General features: G+C 41.8%; 1 protein-coding gene across 2 annotated transcripts in view; it reads right to left on the bottom strand.

The window, feature by feature from the left end:
• The window catches only part of LOC126235799 (transcription factor Dp-1), a 197,274-nt gene that overhangs the window by 33,059 nt on the left and 138,863 nt on the right, over positions 1-25,352 (bottom strand). For both annotated transcript variants that reach the window (XM_049944619.1, XM_049944618.1), the window contains exons 8-9: positions 20,354-20,502; positions 3,954-4,036 (exon numbers count right to left, since the gene is read on the bottom strand). In XM_049944619.1, the coding sequence (XP_049800576.1) occupies positions 3,954-4,036; positions 20,354-20,502 (232 nt within the window). The remainder of the gene's footprint in view (positions 1-3,953; positions 4,037-20,353; positions 20,503-25,352) is intronic.

Raw genomic sequence — 25,352 nt, 5'->3', positions numbered from 1 at the left:
TTCAGTGCATGATGGGCCTCGATAAAAATGGGATAGCTGTGGAGGAGCGAAGCTGTATGCAGTTGTTGGGCTTGAAAATCAAAACTGGTCTACAGAAGTAAAGTCCCATTATATAAGAGAGAGCAGGGTTTCACAGGGTCTGCAAATGTATCAACATCTTCCTGAAAAATAAAGGATTAACTGTAGCAAAGGACTGACCACCTTTAATATATGATACCATGAGGAACCAAGAGGCAGCTGAGAGTGCCTTTGAATCTTTAACCTCATTCTGCTCATGTTTCATAGACCTAGGCTCAGATGATGATTGGCTCATTGTGAAAAAAATCCCCCACAATGATGCCATGCTCCTTCCAACTGGGAGTCCCCTAAGAGGGCCCTCACCCGCCTCGGGTGATTATTCACACCTTCCGAACTCCTGACAGAGAGGAGAAGGTAACAGCTCAGGCAACCATCTCTCCTCGGCCTGGCCTGTACCATGCAAGCTCTACCTGTTGATCTGGGGCTGAGAATTATGCATTACCCAGTCACCTGTTACGGATCGAATGCATGTGCCGGCCTTCAGGAGCACATAAGGAGGAAGAAGAAACAAAGTGAAACCTTGAACGCCGAAGCAGAGATGAATAATGAAAGAAAAACAGATGAGGGACTGTTCCGATGCTCGGCTATTGAAACTGGAACATGAATTCCCAAAAATATCCATGACATGTTCCTCAAAGGAGGGAGGACAGACATGTAGCACGGAAAGGGAAGAGGTACTGCAAAGGCTTGGGACCTGGGTACCCAAGCACAAACTCACCAAAGAGTGGTGAACCCACTGGGGGAAGTTGAGAATAACAGACTTGCTCATGGAGTTTCAATGAAGTGCAAAATCTGCAGCACTGTTCCCACAACAGATTGTGGTCCCCTGGTTTTGAGTAACGTGGAAGGCTTGAAAAAGAAACGGTAAATGTCCATACATATATCTCTTAATGGATACTAAAACAACGAAAAATCCAGGACAGAATAATGACAATATTACAAAAAGCGACTCACAATACAGAGGAGAAACCAAGTCGCAGACAGGCACAACGAAAAGTCTATTAAACATGAAAGCTTTCAGCCAGAAGGCCTTCTTCTGAAATAGACAAGTCAGTCTTCCACCGGAACGCACAATTTCGTTGGCATTTCTGACACGAGCATCATCAGTAGATGTTAAAGGGCACTGTGAAAGAGGGTTATCTTTTAACTTCTGTTCGGCCATTTTTAAACCATGTGAACCATTCATAACACCGAGTATGGTTTAAGCACTCATCATCGAAAGCCTCCTGCAAAATTTGGTGTGTCTCTGTACAGGTTCTTCTTGAGATTCATGCAAAATTTAACATAGATGTGTTGTTGTTCTAACTCTGCCATCTCAAAATTTGATGAACTGTGCGACACATTGTTCTACTCAATACAGCACTGAACAATAACTGACAGAGAGATAACAATCAAACTTCCAGTAGTTAAACATAAAAAAAAGGCGTGTGCAGGGATGCCAACCCTATTATGCCCCAGCACAACATTGGCGCGAAATTACGAATGTTACGCAAGTTTTTGAATTACAAAAACATCAATCATGTTGAACCCAAGTTGATCCTTTCTCACATGACACACTGAAATCCACAGATCAAGGGAGTCAGGTAGGTGCAGTATTTCTTGACATCCAGAGAGCATTTGACTCATTATAACCTGTATGCTTACTATCAAAAAGTTGTGACTGGACTGAGAATTTTTTTGGTAGAGCGAATGCAGCAAGTTATCTAGGATGAAGTGTCTGACAGGTGTAGAAATAACTTCAGATGTGCCCCGGGGAAGTTTCTTGAGGCCTTTGCTGTTCATATTGTACATTAATGACCTTGTGGATAATAATAATGACCTCAGATTTTTTGCAGAAATGTACCAATGTATTTCTCTATAATTAAGTACCATCTGAAAGAAGTGCGCAGAAAGTCAGACCTTGGTAAGATTTCCAAGTGATGCAAAAATTGGTAACTTACTTAAAATATAAAACTGTGCACTTCACAAAACAAAAAATTGTATTACCCTATGGCTACGTCAACACAGTCATAGGTAGAATCGGTAAACTCATTTACATACCTGGGTGTAACAATTTGTACAAAACTGAACAATCACAGTCTTAGATGTAGCTAAAGAGGGTGGAAGACTGCAACTCATTGGTAGAATAATAAGGAAACGCTGTAAGTCCACAAAGAAGACTGTATAAAAAAACTCGTATCCTATGTATCCTGGAATATGCTGATATGTGTGGAACCTGTACCAAACTGGGCTAACTTTAAATTTAACAGATACAAGATATCATAGCATGAGTGGTCACAGGTTTCGTTTGACTCATGGGAGAATGTCACGAAGATGCTAAAAGAACTGAACTGCAGACAATTTAAGACAGACACAAACTAAAACATACTTGTAACGTTTCTAGAACCAACTGTAAGTGATAATTCTAGAAATGTGTTAGAACCGCCTACATTTCTCTCTGACGGATAATTACAGTACACATAGAGGCATGTAAGCAATCATTCTTCTGGTGCTCCATGTGTGAATGGGACACAATAGGAAAGAATCCTAATGCTGGTACAATGGGATATGCCTTCTGCCACACACTTCACAATGATCTGCAGAGTATGGCTGTAGATGTAATCAAACAAAAAACTAAATACACGAAGAAGGAAACTGCAAATAAGCGGTAAATGTTTTTCTTATTTTGAATAAAATAATTTTGGGCATTAGGATGCATCATTTTTAAGAGGATCACTGCACCATGTTGGTCAAAATGACAGAGTTCACTTGCTTTAGTATTTTAAAGTGGTGCAGCGTAAGAATTTATTCAAAATGACGATGGCACTGGTAGCCTATGAACACCGGGTGCCAACGAATACACTTGATTGAAGATGGCTGAGAGTTGGTTCAAAAAACATATAATCAGGTTCTTAAACATATAACTTTTTCTAGATGAGTTAAATAGAATTATTTTTCTTCCTATTCACATCTGATTTCATTTGAGATCAAAGACTATGGCTGTGGATTTCATTAAAATATTCCTAAAAATGGAATGGAATAAAATATTTGCTTGTGACACAGTTCCACATCAAGCGGATTTACATTCGGTTGAGTGAAAGTGACCCCATGTTTGTGACACTCTTAGTTAATGCTATACACACAGTGTAGCACATGTTACTGAGTGTCATCACAACTAGGATTGAGCAAACATTTTCGACACTGTTTCATATTAGATAATGGAAGTCTATAATCTACAAATATTCCTGTTTATTTTGGGTATAATTGAAGCTGTCATCACCAGAAGATCTGTTTAAAAGCCATAGCATTGTACTAGACTTAGTCCGTTTACCTTCATTCAACCTTTTAACTGAATTAACCAACCTGTTACAGGGGACAAACAGCTCTGAACAGTGGGCTCATCCTTTTTCTCATATACAAACCATTTCTAGAGTGAAAGAATGAATAATAATCTTCGTGCTGACTGAGCATTGAACCTTTAACCCTTAGATTTCTAGTGCAACACCCACTTTGTCACCAGGCTTATTCAATATATTATCTTATGATGCCTTACAGTGCTTGTTTCAGACATTTTTTCTTACAGTAGTCACTTCAAGACCAAGTTTAGATCTCTTATTTTTGTTAGCTAAATGTTTACGATGTTAATGCTATTTACTTTAACACTAGAGTCAAGATGCTGAAATAAAACAGTTTTCAACTGTATAAAACTATTAACACACAACTGCTCGTAACAGAACAAAATGATCAGTGTCAAGAAACAAATTCCAGTTGCAAACTGATTGGTAAATAGCTTGATGCTTACTTCTAACTGTAAACGAATTTTTTACCATTTAAATTACACAAATATAAGTTAGCAAAATAAATCACTGTAGCATCAAAAACAATTTTTATCTTACCTAGTACCATGCCCATTCGTTTCAGGACCTCGATGTCATCATGGATTTCAAACTTGTTATCAAAATTGAACACGTACTCGGTCCTACGGAGAACACACACACAAAAAAAAAGCTAGTAAGCTTTTAAATGGAATTTTAATAACATATCTACAATCACAGAACTACCAAATTTAGTAGAGTAATTGCATTTCAATAAACTCAAAATATTCACCCCCCCCCTTAAATCAAAGCACTATTACCTAACACTGTATACATATATAATAAGCAATGATTTTAAGCAATAAAGAGACATGCCAACTTTTAGCTGAATACTTTGAAAATCTAATAATTGTGAAAAGTCTATTGAGAGATAACAATTCCACAACATGAAAATCCGCCATCAGAGCCACCTACAATATAAGAAATAGAAATGATTATCAAGTCGCTGAAGAATTACAAAATGCCAGGAGAGGCTGGGATAGTAGCGGAAATGTGAAAACTAAGGAGCTTATCCGCATGGCAGAAATTCATGGGGTAATTAAAGACACTTGGACAAAGGGAATCTTACTCAGTGACTGGAAAAAGCACTCTCCACAAAAAAAGAGAGAAAACAGACAGCAACAACTATAGGAGTATCTCCTTGTTACCATTAACTTACAAAATATTGTCTAAAGCACTTCTAAACAGAATAGAGGAACAAGTACGATCTAATATAGGAGAGTACCACGCAGGATTTACAAAAGGCAGGTCATGTGTAGAACAAATTCTTAACCTAAAAACCATTTTGAGAGTGAGAGGTATCCAAAATAAAAACACAGTAGTTACTTTTGTAGGCTTCAAGAAAGCTTACAACTCAGTTGACAGACGAACACTATGTCGAATACTATACAAATCGGGGATAGATGAAAATACCAGAAGACTTGTTGAATAAACACTCGCAAACACAACATCATCAAGGAATAAATTTCAAGGTGAAATCTCTGAAATGTTCAAAACAAAAACAGGAGATCCACAAGGAGATGGACTGTCCCAAATTCTCTTTCACCTGATTTTAGATAAAATAGTAAAAACATGGAAACACACATTAGAAAACAGAGGCGTAAAAGGTGTGTACATAGAACAAGGAAAGAACAAATTTGAAATAAAATGTTTAATCTTTGAGGATGATATAGCACTGATAACTGAGAACAGACGCAACTGTTATGCTTGATCTATTACATGAGATTGCTGAAAAGATTGGGCTAAAAATACCTTATGAAAAACCCAAGTGTATAGAACACCAACATTATAGAGCAAAATTTATGATGACAGATTACAGAAAAAAAGAGCTGATAAACAAACACCTTGGGGAATGGATCCAAGCTAATGGATTGTGTAACACAAACAAAGAAAGAAGAATATGCATAAAAATTAACACAAAACTGCCACAATTAGAAATCAGAAGAAAACTGTAGTATGGATAGAAGCAGTGAAGAAAAGATACATACAAAAATGGTGTTACGGAAGAAATAGTATGTGGCAGGAATCATTTCAGGATACTGATAGAAAACGCAAGCTATGGAGAATATAAGCCAAAACCTTGACCAAATAGTGTGTGGACAGATAAAGAGACGAGCGGTTGGAGAGAAAATGGATAACTGGGAAAAAAGAAAGAAAAAGAAACACCACAAGTCTCAATTTGTATGTGCTCCATAGCTGGCCAAATTCATAAATACAAAATATATAATCATTTGAAACTATAATATAATATGGGTAAATAACAAAAATCTACTCACCAAGTGGCAGCATGGGAAACACACAAATGATACGGGAATGTGCAAGCTTTTGGAACCAATGGCTGCTCCTCGTCCAAGTCAGAAGAGTTGAAGGAAAATGAAGCAATGAAGAAAAAGCACTGGTGAGGTTCGGGAAACAGAGATACTTTCATGGAAAAGTCAGTCAGAATCCTGGGTCAGAAGAGACTTACAGGCCAGGATAAGAAGGAAAAACTTTCCTTCCCATGAGAAGTCCTTCCTTCTCTTCCCATCCAATGAGTCTCCACTGATAACTTTTCCATAACTCTCCCATTTCCTAAGCCTTGCCCATCCTTTTCCTTCATCCCTCTTCCTTTCCCTTCAGCCTTCTGTTAGGAGGAGGAGCCACTGGCTCCAAAAACTTGCACATTTCGATTCTTTTAGGTGAGGTTTCTCCTGCTGCCACTTGTTGAGTAGATTTTATCTATCGTATTGTATATCACAGACATATGGTAAAATCTCGGGTTAACAGCTGAGTCAATGCATTATTCTCCAGCAATGTTCCAGCAAGTTTCTTACTTGTAATCTTCACCTGAAGATGGCAAGTACGAAACTTGCTGAAACATTGCCAGAGAACAACACACTGACTTGGCTGTCAACCCGAGAAGATTCTGTCACTGAGATTCCCTAAGAAAGCCTGCATTCTCATATCACAGATATAGTTTGATGTCAATATATTTTAGTTTTTAAACTGTAGAATACAATGAACAGAGATTGGAGTGAGATTTAATGAAACAGCATATGCAATTACTTTAAGAAATATGTAGTCCCATATGTAGCCAACTACACACGCCAGTAACATATTTTGTACTACAGGCTTCCCGTATGATGAGAAAAAAGATGGCAAATGGCCCTCACAAAAGAAATTTGATGCCACTCATGTTCACATTCATTCATTCAGCCATCCTAAACATTTCTGCATGTGGTTTTCCGTGATAATTTGCAGAGGCTCCACTGCTTGTTACCTCTTCATAGCCACAAATTTAGTTCCTTTTAGCACCAATTTCATTTTCGGAAATCTAAAAAAATCATGTATTGATAAACCACAATGAGAAAGGTCGATTTCAAGGTCTACTTTTAGTACCCCAATAGCTCCTCAATGAGAAAACACTGAGATCATGCTTACTACCATGATGTTAGATCCACACACTTCTCTACAACCGAGAGTAACGATTGTACAAAGCCACACTATTTTTCCGGAATTACCTCATATCTATGGTTACCTGTTTAATTACCTATAGCAATGCCCTAGATGCAGAAGAAAATAACAAGGCATCATCTTGAACTTTGAGTGATTTAAGCCTTTTCACTAGTGTGGTAAAATGGTGAATTCCTTTGCACCGATCAACGCTGCTTGTAGATTATTTATAAATATCCAAATCTCCTCAGCAGTAATAATACCTATTAAAAACTGAGCTTTTCATTAATATATTCCTAAGTTATCTTCCTTTCACTCAGGCAATTTTGTCACATCATTTTGACTAACATTTTCCTCGTTTTCAACTCCTTTATTAAAGTACATAATTTGTATGAGACCTTTCCTGAAAATGCTTTATGCCATTCATGGGAACCTGCATGATGACAAAAACTTTTCTCCATAACTGTCTACGCAAAAAACAAAACTTGGGACAACTCATTCCCTTATGACTATGACATTTTTTAACACAGAACAAGAATAAGGCTGTAGCAAACAGCTCCTTTGCTGCATTGATGAAACAAGTAGAAACTAGTCACAGCACAGCATACAACTTGATAAGAAACAGTTGCACGCTTATCTTCTAACAAACTAATAATCACCTTCCGAAAATTCTTAAAGAATCAAACTCCCGTGTATAAAACAGCTTCAAATGTGTGATTATCTTAAAATGAGTTAAGATTTTGAGTATTTCATGTTAAGATATTCATAACTACTTTAATTCTGTACAAAAGTTAGTTTTTCTCCTGTTCTACGTTTCATACAATTTTATATTTTTGTATGTTTAATGATATATGCAGACGCTGAATGCAATAAAATATGCCTGGCGCTACAGTTTTACTCGCTCTCTTTTAATATAATGACACTTTCTAGCAGGGGACAAGAATAGGTCTGAAGTAAACAGTTACTCCACTGCAATGAAACTGATAGAGCACAAACAACAAACATTTAATAACCAATATATGAAAAGGATAGTTGCTACTCATCATATAGCAGGGATGCCAAGTCACAGAAAGCCACAACAAAAAGACTGTTGGAAAGTTAGCTATCAGCTAACAAGGGCTTTGTCATAAGTAGACAACATACACACACCCATGTAAACATAACTAACACACACATGACCACAATCTTCGGCAACTAGAGCCAGACTGTGAGCACCCGAGGATTATGGGAAAGGCAACTGGGTGGCGGTAAGGAGGAGACTGGAACGGGGAGGGGAGCAGGAGTGATAGCAGTGTACAGGTTGGAGATGGTCAAGCACTACTGGGAGCATGCAGGGACGAGATGGAGAGTGGGCAACTAAGTGCAGTTGGCAGGTTAGACGGAAGGCGGGGCAGAGTGGGTGGTGTTAGTAGAAAAGAAGAGAAGTAAAAGAACTGGGTGCATTGGTGGAATAGAGGGCTGTGTTGCGCTGGAATGGGAACAGGGAAAGGGGCTAAATGGGTAAGGACAACGATTAATGAAAGTTGAGGCCAGGAGGGTTACGGGAATGTAGGCTATATTGCATGGAGAGTTCCGACCTGTGCAGTTCAGAAAAGCTGGTGCTGGTGCAAAGGATCCAGCTGGCACAGACTGTGAAGCAGTCATTGAAATGAAGAATATTATGTCGGGTGGCGGGCTCAGCAACAGGGCGATGCACTTGTTTCTTGGTCACAGTTTCTCAGTGACCATACATGCATTGTTGGTTGTCACGGCCACATAGAATAAAGCACGGTGGCTGCAGCTTAGCTTGTAGATCACATGTCTCGCAGGTAGCCCTGCCTTTGGTGAGATAGGTGATGGTTGTGACAGGACTGCAGTAGATGGTGGTGGGAGGATGTATGGGGCAGGTCTTGCATCTAGGTCTATTACAGGGATATGTGCCATGAGGCCAGGGGCGGGGAGGAGGGTTATTACGGGTATGGACAAGGTTACTGTGTAGATTCGGTAGGTGATGGAATACCACTGTGGGTGGAATGGGAAGGATAGTGGGTAGGACATTTCTTATTTCAGGGCATTACGACAGGTAGCCAAAACCCTGGCAGAGAATGTAATTCAGTTGTTCCAGTTCTGGGTGATACTGAGTCACCACGGGAATGCTCCTCTGTGGCCGGACGGTGGGGCTTTTGGAGGTGTTGGGTGACTGGAAAGATAAGGCATGTTGTACAAGGTTGGGAGGGTAATTACGCTCTGTAAAGGCCTCAATGATAGCTCCAATACATTTCGAGAGGGACCACTCATCACTACTCATGAGAGGGCCACGGGTAGCTAGGCTGTATGGACGGCACTTCTTGGTATGGAATGGGTGGCAGCTGTCCAAGTGGAGGTATTGCTAGGGGTTGGTAGGTCTGCAAGACAGGGTTTGTCAGCTATGAGGGGACATGGGGAGGCGGTTGTAGAGATGGTCCAAGGTGGGGGTAGGAAGTGAGCAGACTGGAGAGTTTTTTGAAGTGGCATGATGGATGTTATTCTGGTTCCTGGAGGGCAAAAGATTCCATTTGTGTTATGGGATCCAGGAATTTGGGATGACGTAGCAGGAGAATTTTACAGGTGGAGAGAAGGTATTGCAAGGTGGTTTGGGCCGGATAGAACTGGTTTTGCAGGACTATGTTGGCGAGGACTAAGGATTGGCAGACTCGGAACAGGTGGAGGTTATTGTGGAAGGAAGGGTGGCAGCTGGAGATGGGTAATTTGATAGCAAGACCATTTTGGGAGATCCCATGAGCAAAGCAACAACATAGGAACAGTATGTGGGACTGGGTCCCAGCTAGGGATAAGGAAACTTTACTGTACTGACACATAGGGAAGGAGTGAGAATCCATGGTGGGGGAAAAACGCGTAAAAATATGTAAATATAGTTATGTCCAAAAAAATTCACAAAAATACACTCAAACACGTGGAAAAAATTACAAAAAGGAAGAAACGGATGAAATAAGGAGAAATGAGATGAAATATGAGGGAGTAGCCAGTTAGTGAAAGGTGAAAACCAGCTGAAATTGGCATGAAGTCGCAATGAGATCAAATGAAAAATGAAAATACTTGTTAAGTGGGTTGTATGTGTGTGTCGGTAAGTGTCAAAAGGGGGACAGCAGAAGTGACTGGATTCTACATTGCTTATGTATTTTTACGTATTTTTTCCACTATCATGGATCCTTGCTCTTTCCATCTGCATCAATAAAGAAAAGCTTCCTTATCCGTAGCCAGATTCCAGTTCCAGATACTGTTCCTGTGTTGTTGCTTGGTCCATGGAATCCCCCCAAATAGCCTTACCATCAAATTACCCATCTCTGTCTACCACCCTTCCTTCCACAATGACCTCCATCCATTCAGATTCCGCCAATCCTTAGTCCTGCAAAACCAGATCAATCAGGCCCAAACCTCTTTGCAATACCTTCTGTCCATCCATAAAATTCTCCTGCTATGCAATCCCAAATTCCTGGATCTGATAACACACATTGAAAATCTTGCCCTCCAGGAACTAGATCAACATGCACGATGTCACCTCAAAAAAACTCTCCAACCTGCTCACTTCCTACTCCCACCATCTCTACAACAACCTCCAAACCTCCCCCACATCCCCTTATAGCTGACAAACCCTGTCTCGCACACCTACTACACTTACCCAACCCTTCAAAATTCCCTCCCACCACCACATAGAATACAGACCCGAAACACAGTCATGAACCTTTCCTCCTAACACCTTAGCCCTGCTGAAGTATCAGTCCTTTCCAAAGGCCTCACCTTTTGTCCCATCCCAAATTCAATAATGCAGGACTTGTTAAGGTCCTTCTCTCTTTCTCCCAGTCCCTACAGTGGAAACACTTTTTCACCAGCAACCCTACCAATCAAGCTAAACCAAAGAGCAATGTTGAACCCTGCCTGACTCAGTTCACCCCCAGCCAACCAGGATCCACCACCACTGCCCCAAATCACCTCCTGTTAACTTTCCAGAATTTCTTAACCTTGAACCTTGCCTCACCATCATTCCCCAAATCCCATAACATGCAAACTAACCCTAGATCAGCAATTCACCACCTAAAAGCTGATCCCAACCTCATAATCCTACCTGTTGACAAAGGCTCCACTACGGTTGTTTTGAATTGCAAGGATTACCTGGTAAAAGGACTCGGCCAGCTGTCAGATACATCCAGCTACAAACGCTGCCACAGTGACCCCATTCCAGAAATCCAGCAGGATCTCCAGTTTCTCCTCAAATCCTTAGACCCATTCCTGCACACACTTCCTAAAGTCCATTAACCCAAACACCCAATTACGACCAGTTACTGTTCAACCCCCCCCCCCCCACCCCGGAGAAAATATCCGCTCTCGTAGACCAACACCTTCAGCCCTTTACCCATGCCCTACCCTCCTACATAAAAGGTACCATCCATTTTCTCCACCGACTCTCCAAGGTTTCAGTCCCTTACAACACAGTGCCCTGCACGTCACTACTGATGCCATCTCCCTTTACACTAACATCCCTAATGCCCACAGCCTTACCGCTATTGAACGCTATCTTTCCCAACACCCGATAAGATACCAAACCAACCTCCTCCTCCCTAGTCACCATGACCAACTATATCCTCACCCAAAGTTACTTAACTTCTTTTAAGGCATTTACTACAAACAAATCTGGGGTACGGCTATGGGCCAACGCGTTGCACCATCCTATGCCAATCTATTCACAGGCCATCTAGAGGAATCCTTCCTAAACACCCAGAATATGAAACCCTTACCTGGTTCAGATTTGTTGATGACATCTTCAGAATCTGAATCTAGGGTGAAGATACCCTATCTACATTCCTCCAGAACCTCAACACCTTCTCCTCCATTTGCCTCACCTAGTCCTACACAATGTTGACCTCCACCTCAAAGACGGCTATATCCATACCACTATCCATATCAAACCTACCAACCACCAGCAATACCTCCACTTCGACAGCTGCCACCCATTCCATACCACGAAGTCCCTTCCATACAACCTAGCCACCCATGGCTGTCGCATCTGTAGTGGTGAGCGGTCCCTCTCAATATTTACTGTGGGTCTCATTGAGGCCTTCACTGATCGTAATTACCCCCCCCCCCCCCCTGCCCAACCTCACACAGAAACAGATCTCACGTGCCTTGTCTTTCCCCTCACCAACCACCTCCCAAAGCCCCACCATCTGGTCACAGAGGAGCATTCCTGTGGTGACTCAGTATCACCTAGAACCAGAGCAACTGAATTACATTCTTCGCCAGGGTTTCGACTACCTCTCATCATGCCCTGAAATAAGAAATGTTCTACCCACTATCCTTCCCACTCCTCCCACAGTGGTATTCCACCACCCACCGAACCTACACAATATCCTTGTCCACACCTCCTTCCAGTCCTTTGCCACCTGTAATATACCTAGATGCAAGACCTCTCCCATACATTCTCCCACCACAATCTACTCCAGTCCTATCACAAACATCACCTATCTCATCAAAGGCAGGGCTACCTGTGAGACCCGTCATGTGTTCTACAAGCTAAGCTGCAGCCACTGTGCTGCATTCTATGGGCCACGACAACCAACAAGCTGTCTGTCCACGCCAATGGCCACCAACAAACTGTGGCCAAGAAACAAGTGGACCACCCTGTTGCTGAGCACGCCGCTCAACATGACATCCTTCATTTCAATGACTGCTTCACAGCCTGTGCCATCCGAATCCTTCCCATCAACACCAGCTTTTCTGAACTGCGCAGGTGGGAATTCTCCCTGCAATATATCCTATGTTCCCATAACCCTCCTGCCCTCAACCTTCGTTAGTCATTGTCCTTACCAATCTAGCCCCTTTCCTGTTCCCATTCCAGCACTACACAGCCCTTTGTTCCTCCAATGCACCCAGTCCTTTCACATCTCTCCTTTTCTGCTAACCCCACCCTCTCCACTGCCCTCCACGCAACCTCCTGACTGCACCTAGCTGCCACACTCTCCATGTCATCCCTGCACACTCACAGTAGCACTTTACTGTCCCTGACCTCTACCCTGCTATCCCTCCCCCTCCCTGCCCCAGCCTCCTCCTTACCCCCCACCCAGTTGCATCTTCCATAATACTCTGCTGCCCGTGGTCTGGCTCTAGCTGCCAGAGATTGAAGTCACATCTGTGTTAGTTGCATTTGCGTGTGTGTATGTTGTCTACTTTTGACACAGCTAACTTTCCGACAGTTTTTTTGTTGTGGCTTTCTGCGACTCGGCATCTCCACTATATGGTGAATAGCAACTATCCTTTTCATATATTGTTAATTCCATCCTGGATTTTCCATTATTTAAACATTTAATAAACAAATTTTTCATTTTTTTGAGGGGTTATAAGCAAGCAAAGATTATTGAAGTTTGACACTATGTGTAAAATTTGTTGGAAGCTGTTAAGTGCTCTCAGTCTGAAATATTGGACGAATATAGCTTGGGTGAGTTACTACAGCTCAAGTCAGAAAGATAGTTTATAACATTAATGCCTAACTTGTTTTGTTAAACTGTTAATCCAGTGTACACTTCCTAACGAGTAGATTATGACAGTGTTTTAATTTGGTCAATTATTATATGAAACACTGAAGAGCATATTTTTGTTGCCACAGCAAGAAGCAACCTGCAACTATGGTTGGTTGGTTGGTTTTGGGGAAGGAGACCAGACAGCGTGGTCATCGGTCTCATCGGATGAGGGAAGGATGGGGAAGGAAGTCGGCCTTGCCCTTTCAGAGGAACCATCCCGGCATTTGCCTGGAGTGATTTAGGGAAATCACGGAAAACCTAAATCAGGATGGCCGGACGCGGGATTGACCTGCAACTATGACCTGGTGACAGTTTTAGCTGTTTAGTAATATAGATAGTTCCTTAGTAATGATAGCAGAACATGACTGACAGAACAACAATACTCAGTTACATTAATATAATCGAGTGTGATGGCTCTATGACATAGGTTTCAGAGTGGATGCTCAAATATCATTCAAACCTCTATGGAAATCAAGAATTTGCAAGTACGAAGTTTACCGGATGAGGCACACTAAAATGCAGCTTGCAATAAGCTGATAAACTGGGTTGGATGGGAGGCATGTCCAGGTAGTCAAGACAGTTAAAGCAACTTTCCTAGAGAAGTGGAGCATACAGGTTCAAGTCCAGGTCTAGCACATATCTTTGCATCGCTGCAATACCGCAATGCCCCGGGTAGCTGGGTGTCAACATTTCTAACCTACCCCTTTCCCTTTCTTCCCCTTCTTCTGTTTCAGAAAATTAAGTACAGCCTGGCCATGCCCAACAGAACAGACAACACATTTTTTTTATTTAAATACCATGTATGATAAACTGATGATAAAGTTACCACAGATATTAATGATGTTGAACCAACATAAATTTGACAGTTATTCTACAACAATTCACATATGAGCAAAGCCCAGGATCAACACACTTTCTTTGGGGACAGCAGCTTGCTCGTAACACAATAAAAAGACAAAGGACACATATGGCCTTGTCAGTGCACAGCTGCATGTCCGTGAGCTCCTGTAAAACAATGTTGTGAAAGTAAGGCAGCAGATCCCAAAGAGCAAATACAATTTAAAAAGCTGTGGACAGACAAGAGGTTAATTATTGGAAACAACAGGGAAAAAAATATCATTAATTTCTTATGCCAGATTATACAGATATATTGTTTAATGCACACGCACACTTGCACTCGCACCAGCATTATGTACATTTGTTCATACTTAAGAGTTGAGAATAATCTCGTATGTACAAATACCAAAAATGTCTTTAGTATTTTAATCAATCTCTTCACTTCTCACTAGATCTGATCTTCACAAGAGGCCAAATGGCCAAGCACTTAGAAAAAAATAGCATTATTGGCACAGCTTGGGTGAGGCATGAGCCATTTATGTTTATGTAATTTACAGAAAGCAGATGACACAGCAGAAAGATAGTGTGGGTATTTTTTTTTAATTTCTTACATTGTTTACACTGCATATAAACCAAAATAATGTATGAATATTGCATTAAACAATATTTTCATAAAAAGCATGAGAAAAGGCAAAGGAAAATTTGGAATTGAAAATAAAATTCCAGGAATGGACTGTACTTAACAGCATCCACGATGACTCAGCAAAGACATTTCCAAGAAGGGATTGTAATTAAGGCACATAGGACTTCGTTATGCATGGTTTGCTCTAAAACTGTCCAAAGAGAGAGAACCTTTTATGAATGTAAACAGTGCTTGTATTTCTACGAAACATTAAAACAAGCATGTAAATGTAAAAAAGTGGCATTTATAAAGTGTGTAAGATGCCAAGAAAATTACATTTTCCCAATTTTACAATAGATATCGCCCAAGCACCTGTAAGTGAACTGTAAAATATTAAAAGTATATAACTTTATGTTTGAAATTTTTGTGTATGCCTTACTATGCCTTCCCAGAAATTTATTTGCCATCCTAAATTTTCCTTTGCTTTTCCTTTTCATGCATTTTATGAAAATATTAGTAAATACAATACACTGAGCACAATTTCGGTATATTAGCAGTGTAAGCAATGTAAAAATTGAAAAACTTTTCTGCATGGAGACTTGACCCTACGGATCATTGTTCTGTACTCTTTTCACTGAGCCAACTGCTGCCTGGACACCATGCACACAAACACCTCATGTCACACCTCAACCATGCTAAGAATGCAGTTCTTTCTAAAAACTCACCTATCTGGCACTCCCTCTTCTGTCACTTTGATGCCTGGACAAGCTCTGCAGATACCATAGATCTGGACGCAAACCCTCAAGCATTTAAATAAATCCAGTCACATACAAAATTATATTTGCACACTAGCAAATTGTGCAGCTTATTGGAGCCAACTATGAAACTTTTAGTACATAGTTACTTACAAAAATCACAGTTTGTATATGAACGCAGACCTTCACAAAGGTGTTTAAATAGCTCTACAAATATTTATCAAGTACCCATTCCCTCCTCTCCCACCGTCTCAGATTTTGAAAATCACGTGGTACTGTGTGCTTTCATTTTGATCATAACTTTTGCTGTCACACCAAAACCCAAACAGACCACAAGCAGAAGGTGAAGGTGAAAAGTATTTGTAGTGGGCGCTCGAATAACGCTGTGTGGCATATTTTGACATTTTGTAGAACCATGTGGAATAATGTTGTATATGGAAGTCTGGACTGCCTGCTGTAATAATTGATCTGTTTACTGTTCGAGGTCAGAACTGAACAGCGAGCTAAGACACACAGTTTTCATGCTCTGTGTTACAAGAATGGCCAAATGTAGCATGGTGACACACACTGAAAATGGTTTGAAACATGCAAATAATGTACAAAAATTGAAAATTAACATCGGCAACTGGCAGAATATTAAGAGGAAATAGCTTTGTGATGTTGGATTATGACATAAATCCTGAAAAGAAAAGGTAGCCTCCAACACAGGTACATAGAATAAAGTTGTACAGGTTTTGTAAAAAGACGTATGTATACAGAGTAGCATAGGTGTCCTCTACAGTGGCGTATGTGCCCTGTAGAGTACATGGCTCTGACGAAGTACATTATGTGCATCTTCTGAAAACACTGCAGTAAGAATACGCAACATGAATAAAATTAACTACAGTCCTGTAGTTATCATTGACAAAAAAATATAATACACAAGCTGAGCACTGCTGTCTTATTAAATGAGAAAATGAAATATGATAATCTAATTGAATATTGGGTAGCAATATTGATTGCTTGCATGATTCAGGATATTGTATGCAATCCCAAAGTAAGAATGATCACTCCTGAAGACAGTCGAGGGAACACATTTCAATAGGCCACATGTCATATCAAATGATGACAAGGTTCTGATTTGGGAACACATTTTGAGTTCCCCAGAGCACACGCAACATTAAAGCAGCAATAAATCCTCAAAAGAATGTCTGTACGCCTATCTCAACTTCTACTGAATGTATTGATCATTTACCAAAAGTTTTCCTGATGGATGAATAAGTAGGGCAGCCTATCAAAGTGTGTTGCAAACAGATTTTAATGTGTGTTTCAGGACACGTAGGTCAGATACTTGCAGACAGTGCAATTTGTTGTTTCACAAAATGATCGCAGCTTCAGGCAAAACAGAACTGTACATCATCATACTTGAGAATCAGTTGCATAACATAAAAGCAGACCAAGCATTCAAACTGATAAAATCGATATGGAAATGGCTAAAAGGAACAGCAATATACATGTAATATGTGTTGACCTACAACAGGTTTTATTTTGTCGTACACTGACGCATTCCACGGTATTCTACCAGATAACTGTTGTATAATTTCACGGTATATGGCACTGGTACCGGAAACATCACAGGAAATTTGTGGAATGACTTCACTGCAAGGAGAGGTTCAGTGGCAATCATTTCCTGTCTGCTTAAATTTGTGATAAACAATTATAGTATGTTTGAGGAAGGTATGGAACACAAACTAATTATATGGTCTGACTACTGGCAGAACAACAACTGGACAGTTTTAGCACTTTATTTGTATCCTGTCAGTGGCAAGTATTTACATAAATACATCAGAAGTTTTTATGCTAAGGTCTTAGTTTCCTACCTTGTAACAGCAACTTCACAGGATCAAGAGAAGAAAGAATCAAGAAATATGATTACTTCAGAATGAAAGTATGTCATTGCTGAGGCCTTTGTCAACCCTATAAAACTGACCATTCAGATGATGATGATGATGTTCAAGGACTTAGGGTCCACTGAGCTGGTTTTAACAAAGCCACATGCTTTGAAAATTGCTGATTTACTCTGGTTGACGCTGTGTAATGATGGTCCTCGAGGCGTAAGCTTGTGTTGTAGTCACAACGTGCTTTGCCCTTGGCAATGACACTGTATTCTAAAAAAGGGTTATAAATATTAAGTAAAAAACTTTGTTGCCTTCTGGTCTTTGGCTTTCCTACAATGGGGCACTGAAACTTCCTAAGGAGAAGAAGAAAAGGGACCTACCTGACATGATGAAATACATGGAGCTAAAATACAGGCATTTTTATGAAAACTTGCAGTGTGACAACTGAGTTTATTCTATCAGATTTGTCACACAACTTGATAAAAACTATTACCTTTTTGAAGACCAAAGTAATCAGTTTACAATAAATATAAATACTTCAGGTGAAGATGGTATAATTGGAGAAATGTAGAAGCACATAGATGACCAGTCCCTGCAGAGTATCACCCAGATCATTGAAGACGTTTGGAAAACAGAGGACTTACCAGAGGATGCATCTCAGCTGTGATCCACCCACTACACAAGAAAAGGAAGTAAGACCGACCTCAACAACTACAGAGGCATCTTCTTCTTGCTTATAACCTACAAGATCTTCTATAAAGCTCGGCAAAATACAGTCACCAAACAGCTAGCCCCCAACTAGGTGAATACCAGGTTCTGTGCGAGTAGGTCCTGCACAGAACAGATTCAAAACCTCAAGACCATCCTCTCATATAGGAGCCAAGGGGGGGGGGGGGGGGATCGGACCCCATGGGTAGCCATTATGGGAGACTTCCAAAAGGCATATGACTCAATAGATCAACAGACCCTCTTCTCTACCCTGTGGGAACTAGGCCTACATGGGAAAACTACCAGATTGGCCCAAGCTACCCTGAAGAACACCACCTCCAAAGTCAAGTTCAGGGGCGAACACACAGCGAGCTTTCCATCCAGACAAGAGTCAGGCAGAGGGATGTCCTCTCTTGCATCATCTTTAACTGTGTTGAGGAGAAAATATTAAGAGAGCAAACTTCCACATTGTCACGATAAGCAGGACTGAAGCTTGGGTACAAGAAAGACAACCTCAATGTACCCTGTCTAGCCTTTGCTGATGAACTCATCCTACTGGCCAACAGTATGGAGGAGGCTACTCACCAACTACAGAGCCCCTACAGTGTTGTAAGAACTCGCTTGAGGGTCAACATACAGAAGACTGAGTTTATCACCAATATCAACAGGCTTCTTCTACAAACCCACTAGGAAACAATACTATCTGTAAAGTTCCTGCAGTAAAGTACTTCGGAGAATGGATCTCAGCAAGCAAGAGTGAAACCTTACCATAGATGCCAGGTGCACCAAGTTAGAGAGGGCCTATCATTCCTGTAAGAACATCTACACCTCTCCAAGTACCTATCCAAGAACACAAAGCTGAAGCACTACAACATGGTAGTAAAACCCTCTGCACTCTATGCCTGCAAGTGTCTCTTGATGAATCTAAAGTGCCCACTCAGGAAACTAGAACTTAAAGAGAGGAAGATCCTGAGGAGAATATTAGGACCTATAAGAGAGGAAGACGGTACCTACAGAATCGGACACAATAATGAGCTCTATGAACTTCAGGAAGACATAGTCACATGTATGAGGAAAAGGCGACTTTCTATGGGCAAATGACCCACCTGAATCACTCCAGGATCACCAAAAGGATCCTCACAGTGACAAGTAGAGGATACGCATCCAAAGCCAAGTGGATCACCACTATTAAATTAGACTTAAGAGGAACTGCAGATCCCATTAAAGACAACTGAGATCCAAACTCGATACCAACAGGCCATCCCGCAGGGAGTCTTCCCACCGTGTCTCACAAGCAAGAAGTGTACAGGCACCACCAGACCTAAGTGGACATATGAGAGGAAGCAGGCTCAGAGCCAGAAGATGAAGGCATACTGGGCCAAGAAAAAGCAGAAGACCCTAGCTAACAGGGGAATTATTATTTCGTGTTTCGTGCCTTGCCATAATTTCCTTTCTTACAACTTTTAGATTCTAGACAACCTTATTATCACAGCAGAATACAGAGTGCTCTGGAATAATGCTGTATGTCCATTGTCACACAGCATTTTAATACTTACTTATTTTCACGAAATTTTGAAAAGCACAAACAACTATTTTCAACAGTATGTATGCACAAACAATACAAATCTGCTATTACATTATTATTTTGCAATAATTCCCAGTAATTAATAGTTTTTGTCTATTTCCATTTTGAATGTCAAATTAATACCTTGCCTGAATGCATATTTTTCCACCACTGATTTCTACATAATTTGTACCATAATCTGTGCACTTAAAAAATAAATGGTTCAAATGGCTCTGAGCACTATGGGACTCAACTGCTGAGGTCATTAGTCCCCTAGAACTTAGAACTAGTTAAACCTAACTAACCTAAGGACATCACACACATCCATGCCCGAGGCAGGATTTGAACCTGCGACCGTAGTGGTCTCGCGGTTCCAGACTGCAGCGCCAGAACCGCGCGGCCATTTCGGCCGGCTGTGCACTTAAAATAGCTATCACCTTCAGCAGTTGAAAGGTCTGCATCACAACTATATTACAGTAAGAACCTATTACAACTTTATGGTGTAAACTACAGATAAACACCCTTACAAATAATTCGTGATTATGGTAACTATTTTTGCTATAGTGAAATCCTTACTTGTCATTTGATATACTGCAGTCAATAACAGTCTTCTTACTTGTGTTAACAATTATGAAAGGCAAGTGGATTGCAGAGTTCGGAAGTGGTGCACCACACTCTTCCTCCATTTTCTTGTTCCTCTCCACCAAATTTTTGAATGATATTTGCTGGAAGATAAAAATAAATTAGATTTAAGAATTACTTTCAACTTTTAAAAATCAACTTGCATGTAATTCACAAAGGGTTCTAACAGAAGTATGTGATGAGGATTTAACGTATTAAATATAACTGGTAAAAGAACAACCAGCTTCTATGGGAATTGGTGGTACAATTCTCTTCACCTTATTTTCAGTCCCACTGGACACGCGTGCATGTGCACACGCACACTCACATGCCCACAAAAAATATAACATTCATTGTAGCCACTGGAAAACTGCCACAGTAAGCCGTGTAAACAATTACTTAAAAATCACAATTCTACTCCACCAATTACACATTAACGGTACCAACTCGAAATGAAGTCAGATATCACTTTGCTCAATTACGTAAATACAGTATTCAACTTTCATCTCTTCTTCACTCTATGGACAATGACTTAAACCATAGTTTTCTATCTAACAGCAACAAACTTTAAAGTGGCAATTTCAAGATGCACAGTACAGTTTTTGCCACCCAGAGACTTGTACTTTCATTCACTAATTAGGCGACAGCAAAGAATGTACCAAATGCCGAAACTATGTATTCCCTCTTGTGCCACAGTCTTGTAAACATTTCAGTTTCACGAAGCTAGAAATTTGTAATTCCACAAGAATATAAACTGCAATTTTTAATTCTGTTTTGGATTGTAAATTTTTAAGAGAATGAGTAGTGGGAGGGGGGAGATTGAGTAGTGTGGGGGGGAGGGGAGATTGAGTAGTGGGGGGAGGAGGGGAGAAGAGAATGAGTAGTGGGGGGAGGAGGGGAGAAGAGAATGAGTAGTGGGGGGGAGGAGGGGAGAAGAGAATGAGTAGTGGGGGGGAGGAGGGGAGAAGAGAATGACAAGTGGGGGGGGGGAGGGGAGAAGAGAATGAGTAGTGGGGGGGAGGAGGGGAGAAGAGAATGAGTAGTGGGGGGGAGGAGGGGAGAAGAGAATGAGTAGTGGGGGGGAGGAGGGGAGAAGAGAATGAGTAGTGGGGGGGAGGAGGGGAGAAGAGAATGAGTAGTGGGGGGGAGGAGGGGAGAAGAGAATGAGTAGTGGGGGGAGGAGGGGAGAAGAGAATGAGTAGTGGGGGGGAGGAGGGCAGAAGAGAATGAGTAGTGAGGGGGGAGAAGAGAATGAGTAGTGGGGGGGAAGATGGGAGAAGAGAAGGAATAGGGAAGAAGAGAATGAGTAGGGGGAAGCGGAGGAGGAGTAGGGGGAAGCGGAGGAGGAGTAGGGGGAAGCGGAGGAGGAGTAGGGGGAAGCGGAGGAGGAGTAGGGGAGAAGTGGGGAAGGGGTAGGGGAGAAGCGGAGGAGGAGGAGTAGGGGAGAAGGGGAGAAGCGGAGGGGTAGGGGAGAAGCGGAGGAGGAGGGGTAGGGGAGAAGCGGAGGAGGAGGAGGAGGAGGAGTAGGGGAGAAGCGGAGGAGGAGGAGGAGGAGGAGTAGGGGAGAAGCGGAGGAGGAGGAGGAGGAGGAGTAGGGGAGAAGCGGAGGAGGAGGAGGAGGAGGAGTAGGGGAGAAGCGGAGGAGGAGGAGGAGTAGGGGAGAAGCGGAGGAGGAGGAGTAGGGGAGAAGCGGAGGAGGAGGAGTAGGGGAGAAGCGGAGGAGGAGGAGTAGGGGAGAAGCGGAGGAGGAGGAGTAGGGGAGAAGCGGAGGAGGAGGAGTAGGGGAGAAGCGGAGGAGGAGGAGGAGGAGGAGGAGGAGGAGGAGGAGGAGGAGGAGTAGGGGAGAAGCGGAGGAGGAGTAGGGGAGAAGCGAAGGAGGTGTAGGGGAGGAGCGAAGGAGGTGTAGGGGAGGAGCGAAGGAGGTGTAGGGGAGGAGCGAAGGAGGTGTAGGGGAGGAGCGAAGGAGGTGTAGGGGAGGAGCGAAGGAGGTGTAGGGGAGGAGCGAAGGAGGTGTAGGGGAGGAGCGAAGGAGGTGTAGGGGAGGAGCGAAGGAGGTGTAGGGGAGGAGCGAAGGAGGTGTAGGGGAGGAGCGAAGGAGGTGTAGGGGAGGAGCGAAGGAGGTGTAGGGGAGGAGCGAAGGAGGTGTAGGGGAGGAGCGAAGGAGGTGTAGGGGAGGAGCGAAGGAGGTGTAGGGGAGAAGCGAAGGAGGTGTAGGAGAGAAGCGAAGGAGGTGTAGGAGAGAAGCGAAGGAGGTGTAGGGGAGAAGCGAAGGAGGTGTAGGGGAGAAGCGAAGGAGGTGTAGGGGAGAAGCGAAGGAGGTGTAGGGGAGAAGAGGAGGAGTAGGGGAGAAGAGAAGGCGTAGGGGAGAAGAGAAGGAGTAGGGGAGATAGGGGTGGAGGGGAGAAGAAGAAGGGGTGAGGAGGGGAGAAGAAGAAGGGGTGAGGAGGGGAGAAGAAGAAGGGGTGAGGAGGGGAGAAGAAGAAGAAGAAGAAGAGGAAGGAGGAGGAGGGGATGGAGGGGAGAAGGAAAAGAAGGGGAGGAGGGGGAGACGGAGAAGAAGGGGGAGGAGGGGGGAGACGGAGAAGAAGGGGGAGGAGAAGGAGGAGGAGGAGGAGGAGGAGGAGGAGGAGGAGAAGAAGGGGGGAGGGGAGAAGGAGAAGAAGGAGAAAAAGAAAAAGAAGAAGAAGAAGAAGAAGAAGAAGAAGAAGAAGGGGGAGGAGGAGGAGGAGGAGGAGGAGGGGGAGGAGGGGAGAAGGAGAAGAAGAAGAAGAAGAAGAAGAAGAAGAAGGGGGAGGAGGGGAGAAGGAGAAGAAGAAGGGGGAGGAGGGGAGAAGGAGAAGAAGAAGAAGGGGGAGGAGGAGAGGAAGAAGGGGGAGAAGAAGAGAAGGGGAATGGGGAGAAGAAAGGGGGAGAAGAAGAAAGGGGTGATGAGAAGAAGAAAGGGGTGATGAGAAGAAAAAGTGGTGGGCTTGGGCACAAAAAAGTGGTGGGCTTGGGCACAAACCACTGGCACTGAAAGTGCAGAAACTGCTTTGCAGATCCCTGGGATCCATGGAAATCATTCCAGGGTCCCTTTTTTTAATAACTTTCTAATAAGTAACTCAAAAAGCAAAGAATTTACACCTTTAGAAATAAAAAGGGTACAATAACAATCTTCTGTTTAACTTACTGATTTGGATAGTCAGTACAAATGCAACACCGACAGAGAATAAGGCTGTATTTATCAGAGACCAAACAACAACCTTGTACACAAATAAGGCTGTATTTATCAGATAGCTTGAGAGGCCAAACTCTGCAAAAGGTGTGATTGTAACATGTCAATCAAACTGCCACTGTTCTTTCTATCAATGTAAATATCCATTTAAACTTTATTCAGCCCTAAACTTTAGATATCGCCATATTTTTTGTCTAAAACTTGTTTTCAGTATTTTGTCGCTGGACAGAAAGGTGGGTTTAAAAAGGTATGCCAAAGCCTTATAGCGAACTTGATTGCTCTGCTGTGGATGAACTTGATTGCTTTGCTTTGAACTCACCAACTCGCTCTTTTGCTAGAGGTGATTGTGATAGTAATGAGAATGGCGCCAATGAAATCACCTCAAAAGAAGTTAGTTCAATTTAATGTTTCTACAAGACTTCAACCAAAATAGTTGCTAAAACAGTTAAGGAGTATGATGAAAGTTACATATCTTTAGGATTCATGAACAACAATGCCAGTCCTCAATATGTTATATGCAGCAAAGTTCCCTCACACAGCTCTATGGTTTCAGCTAAAATGTGTCATTTAGATCTGTTGAAGGTGGGCTTAAAATTAAAAAATGCTGCATTCTTTTTTCAAGCGTATGATGAACTCTTAAAATTTAAAATGTTCGTGATTTTTTATTTTTTAAGAAAGAAAAGCAAGTGATTTAGAATCTGAGGCTTCTTACTTAAAGAACCAGAGACAGCTCAATGTGGTGAAGCAGACTCATTTTCAGATAATCTTGTTATACTTTCTGCTATGAAGATGGTAAAAAGTATACCAGGTGAAAAGTCAGTGAAAGAAAAGGCTCAGATATCACTTTTGAATGACAGTGGCTCAGAGACCAATATATTGAATAAACTTACTTTTCATCTGAAGTGATGCAAATTTTCTTTACAAGTGAGTGAGTCTACCTACTGATCTGGACTCATCGTCTTAAACGAATAGACAAGTATCAGAACACGAACTTGTCACTCAAGATATTTTTAATGAAAATCTCCACCTATGCATACCACTGGAGTTTAAATATTTGGTTACCCTAAATTCTTTTTTTTAATAGAATAATATACCATGAGTTAACTGCATTGATGTCTGTATCAATGAAGCAAAGATGTAAATGGCATAATTAATGAAGCTGTACAGCTTAATAAAAATACTGTCAAAAACTGTTTTAGTAGCCACTGCATGAAACATAGGCAGGGACTTGATGGAGAGATTAGTATTTGATGTCCCGTCGACAATGAGACCACTGAAGATAGCGCACAAGCTTAAATTAGGGAAGGATGAGTAAGGAAACCAGCCGTATCCTTTCATAGGAACCATATCAGCAGTTTCCTGAAGCGATTTACGAAAATTGAGGAAATCCTAAATCTACATGGCCAGATGCGGGTTCAAAGCATAGTCCTCCCGAATGCAAGTCTAAAGTGCTTATCACTGCGCCACCTAGCTCAGCACGGACTTGATGCAAATTAATTATCTGCAGTTATGAGCACCTCTTTGTAAGGTCATCAAAATCATTAACTTCTTAAAATCTTGTCCTTAAATAAATGTTTATTCAAAATACTATGTCAGGCCAACGTACGTGCACATACATCTCTTCATACTGATATCAGATGATGACCTGGAGTAAAAATTAAAACCCAGTTTTTTGGAGCTGTGGCACGAGGTTCACGTTTTTAAGATCACAACGTTGAATTGAAAGCCCGATTATTTGAC

This window comes from Schistocerca nitens, chromosome 2 (assembly GCF_023898315.1).
Source record: "Schistocerca nitens isolate TAMUIC-IGC-003100 chromosome 2, iqSchNite1.1, whole genome shotgun sequence".
Lineage (NCBI taxonomy): Eukaryota > Metazoa > Arthropoda > Insecta > Orthoptera > Acrididae > Schistocerca > Schistocerca nitens.
The sequence above is the reverse complement of the archived record's forward strand: the minus strand, read 5'-3'. Positions and strand labels throughout refer to the sequence as shown.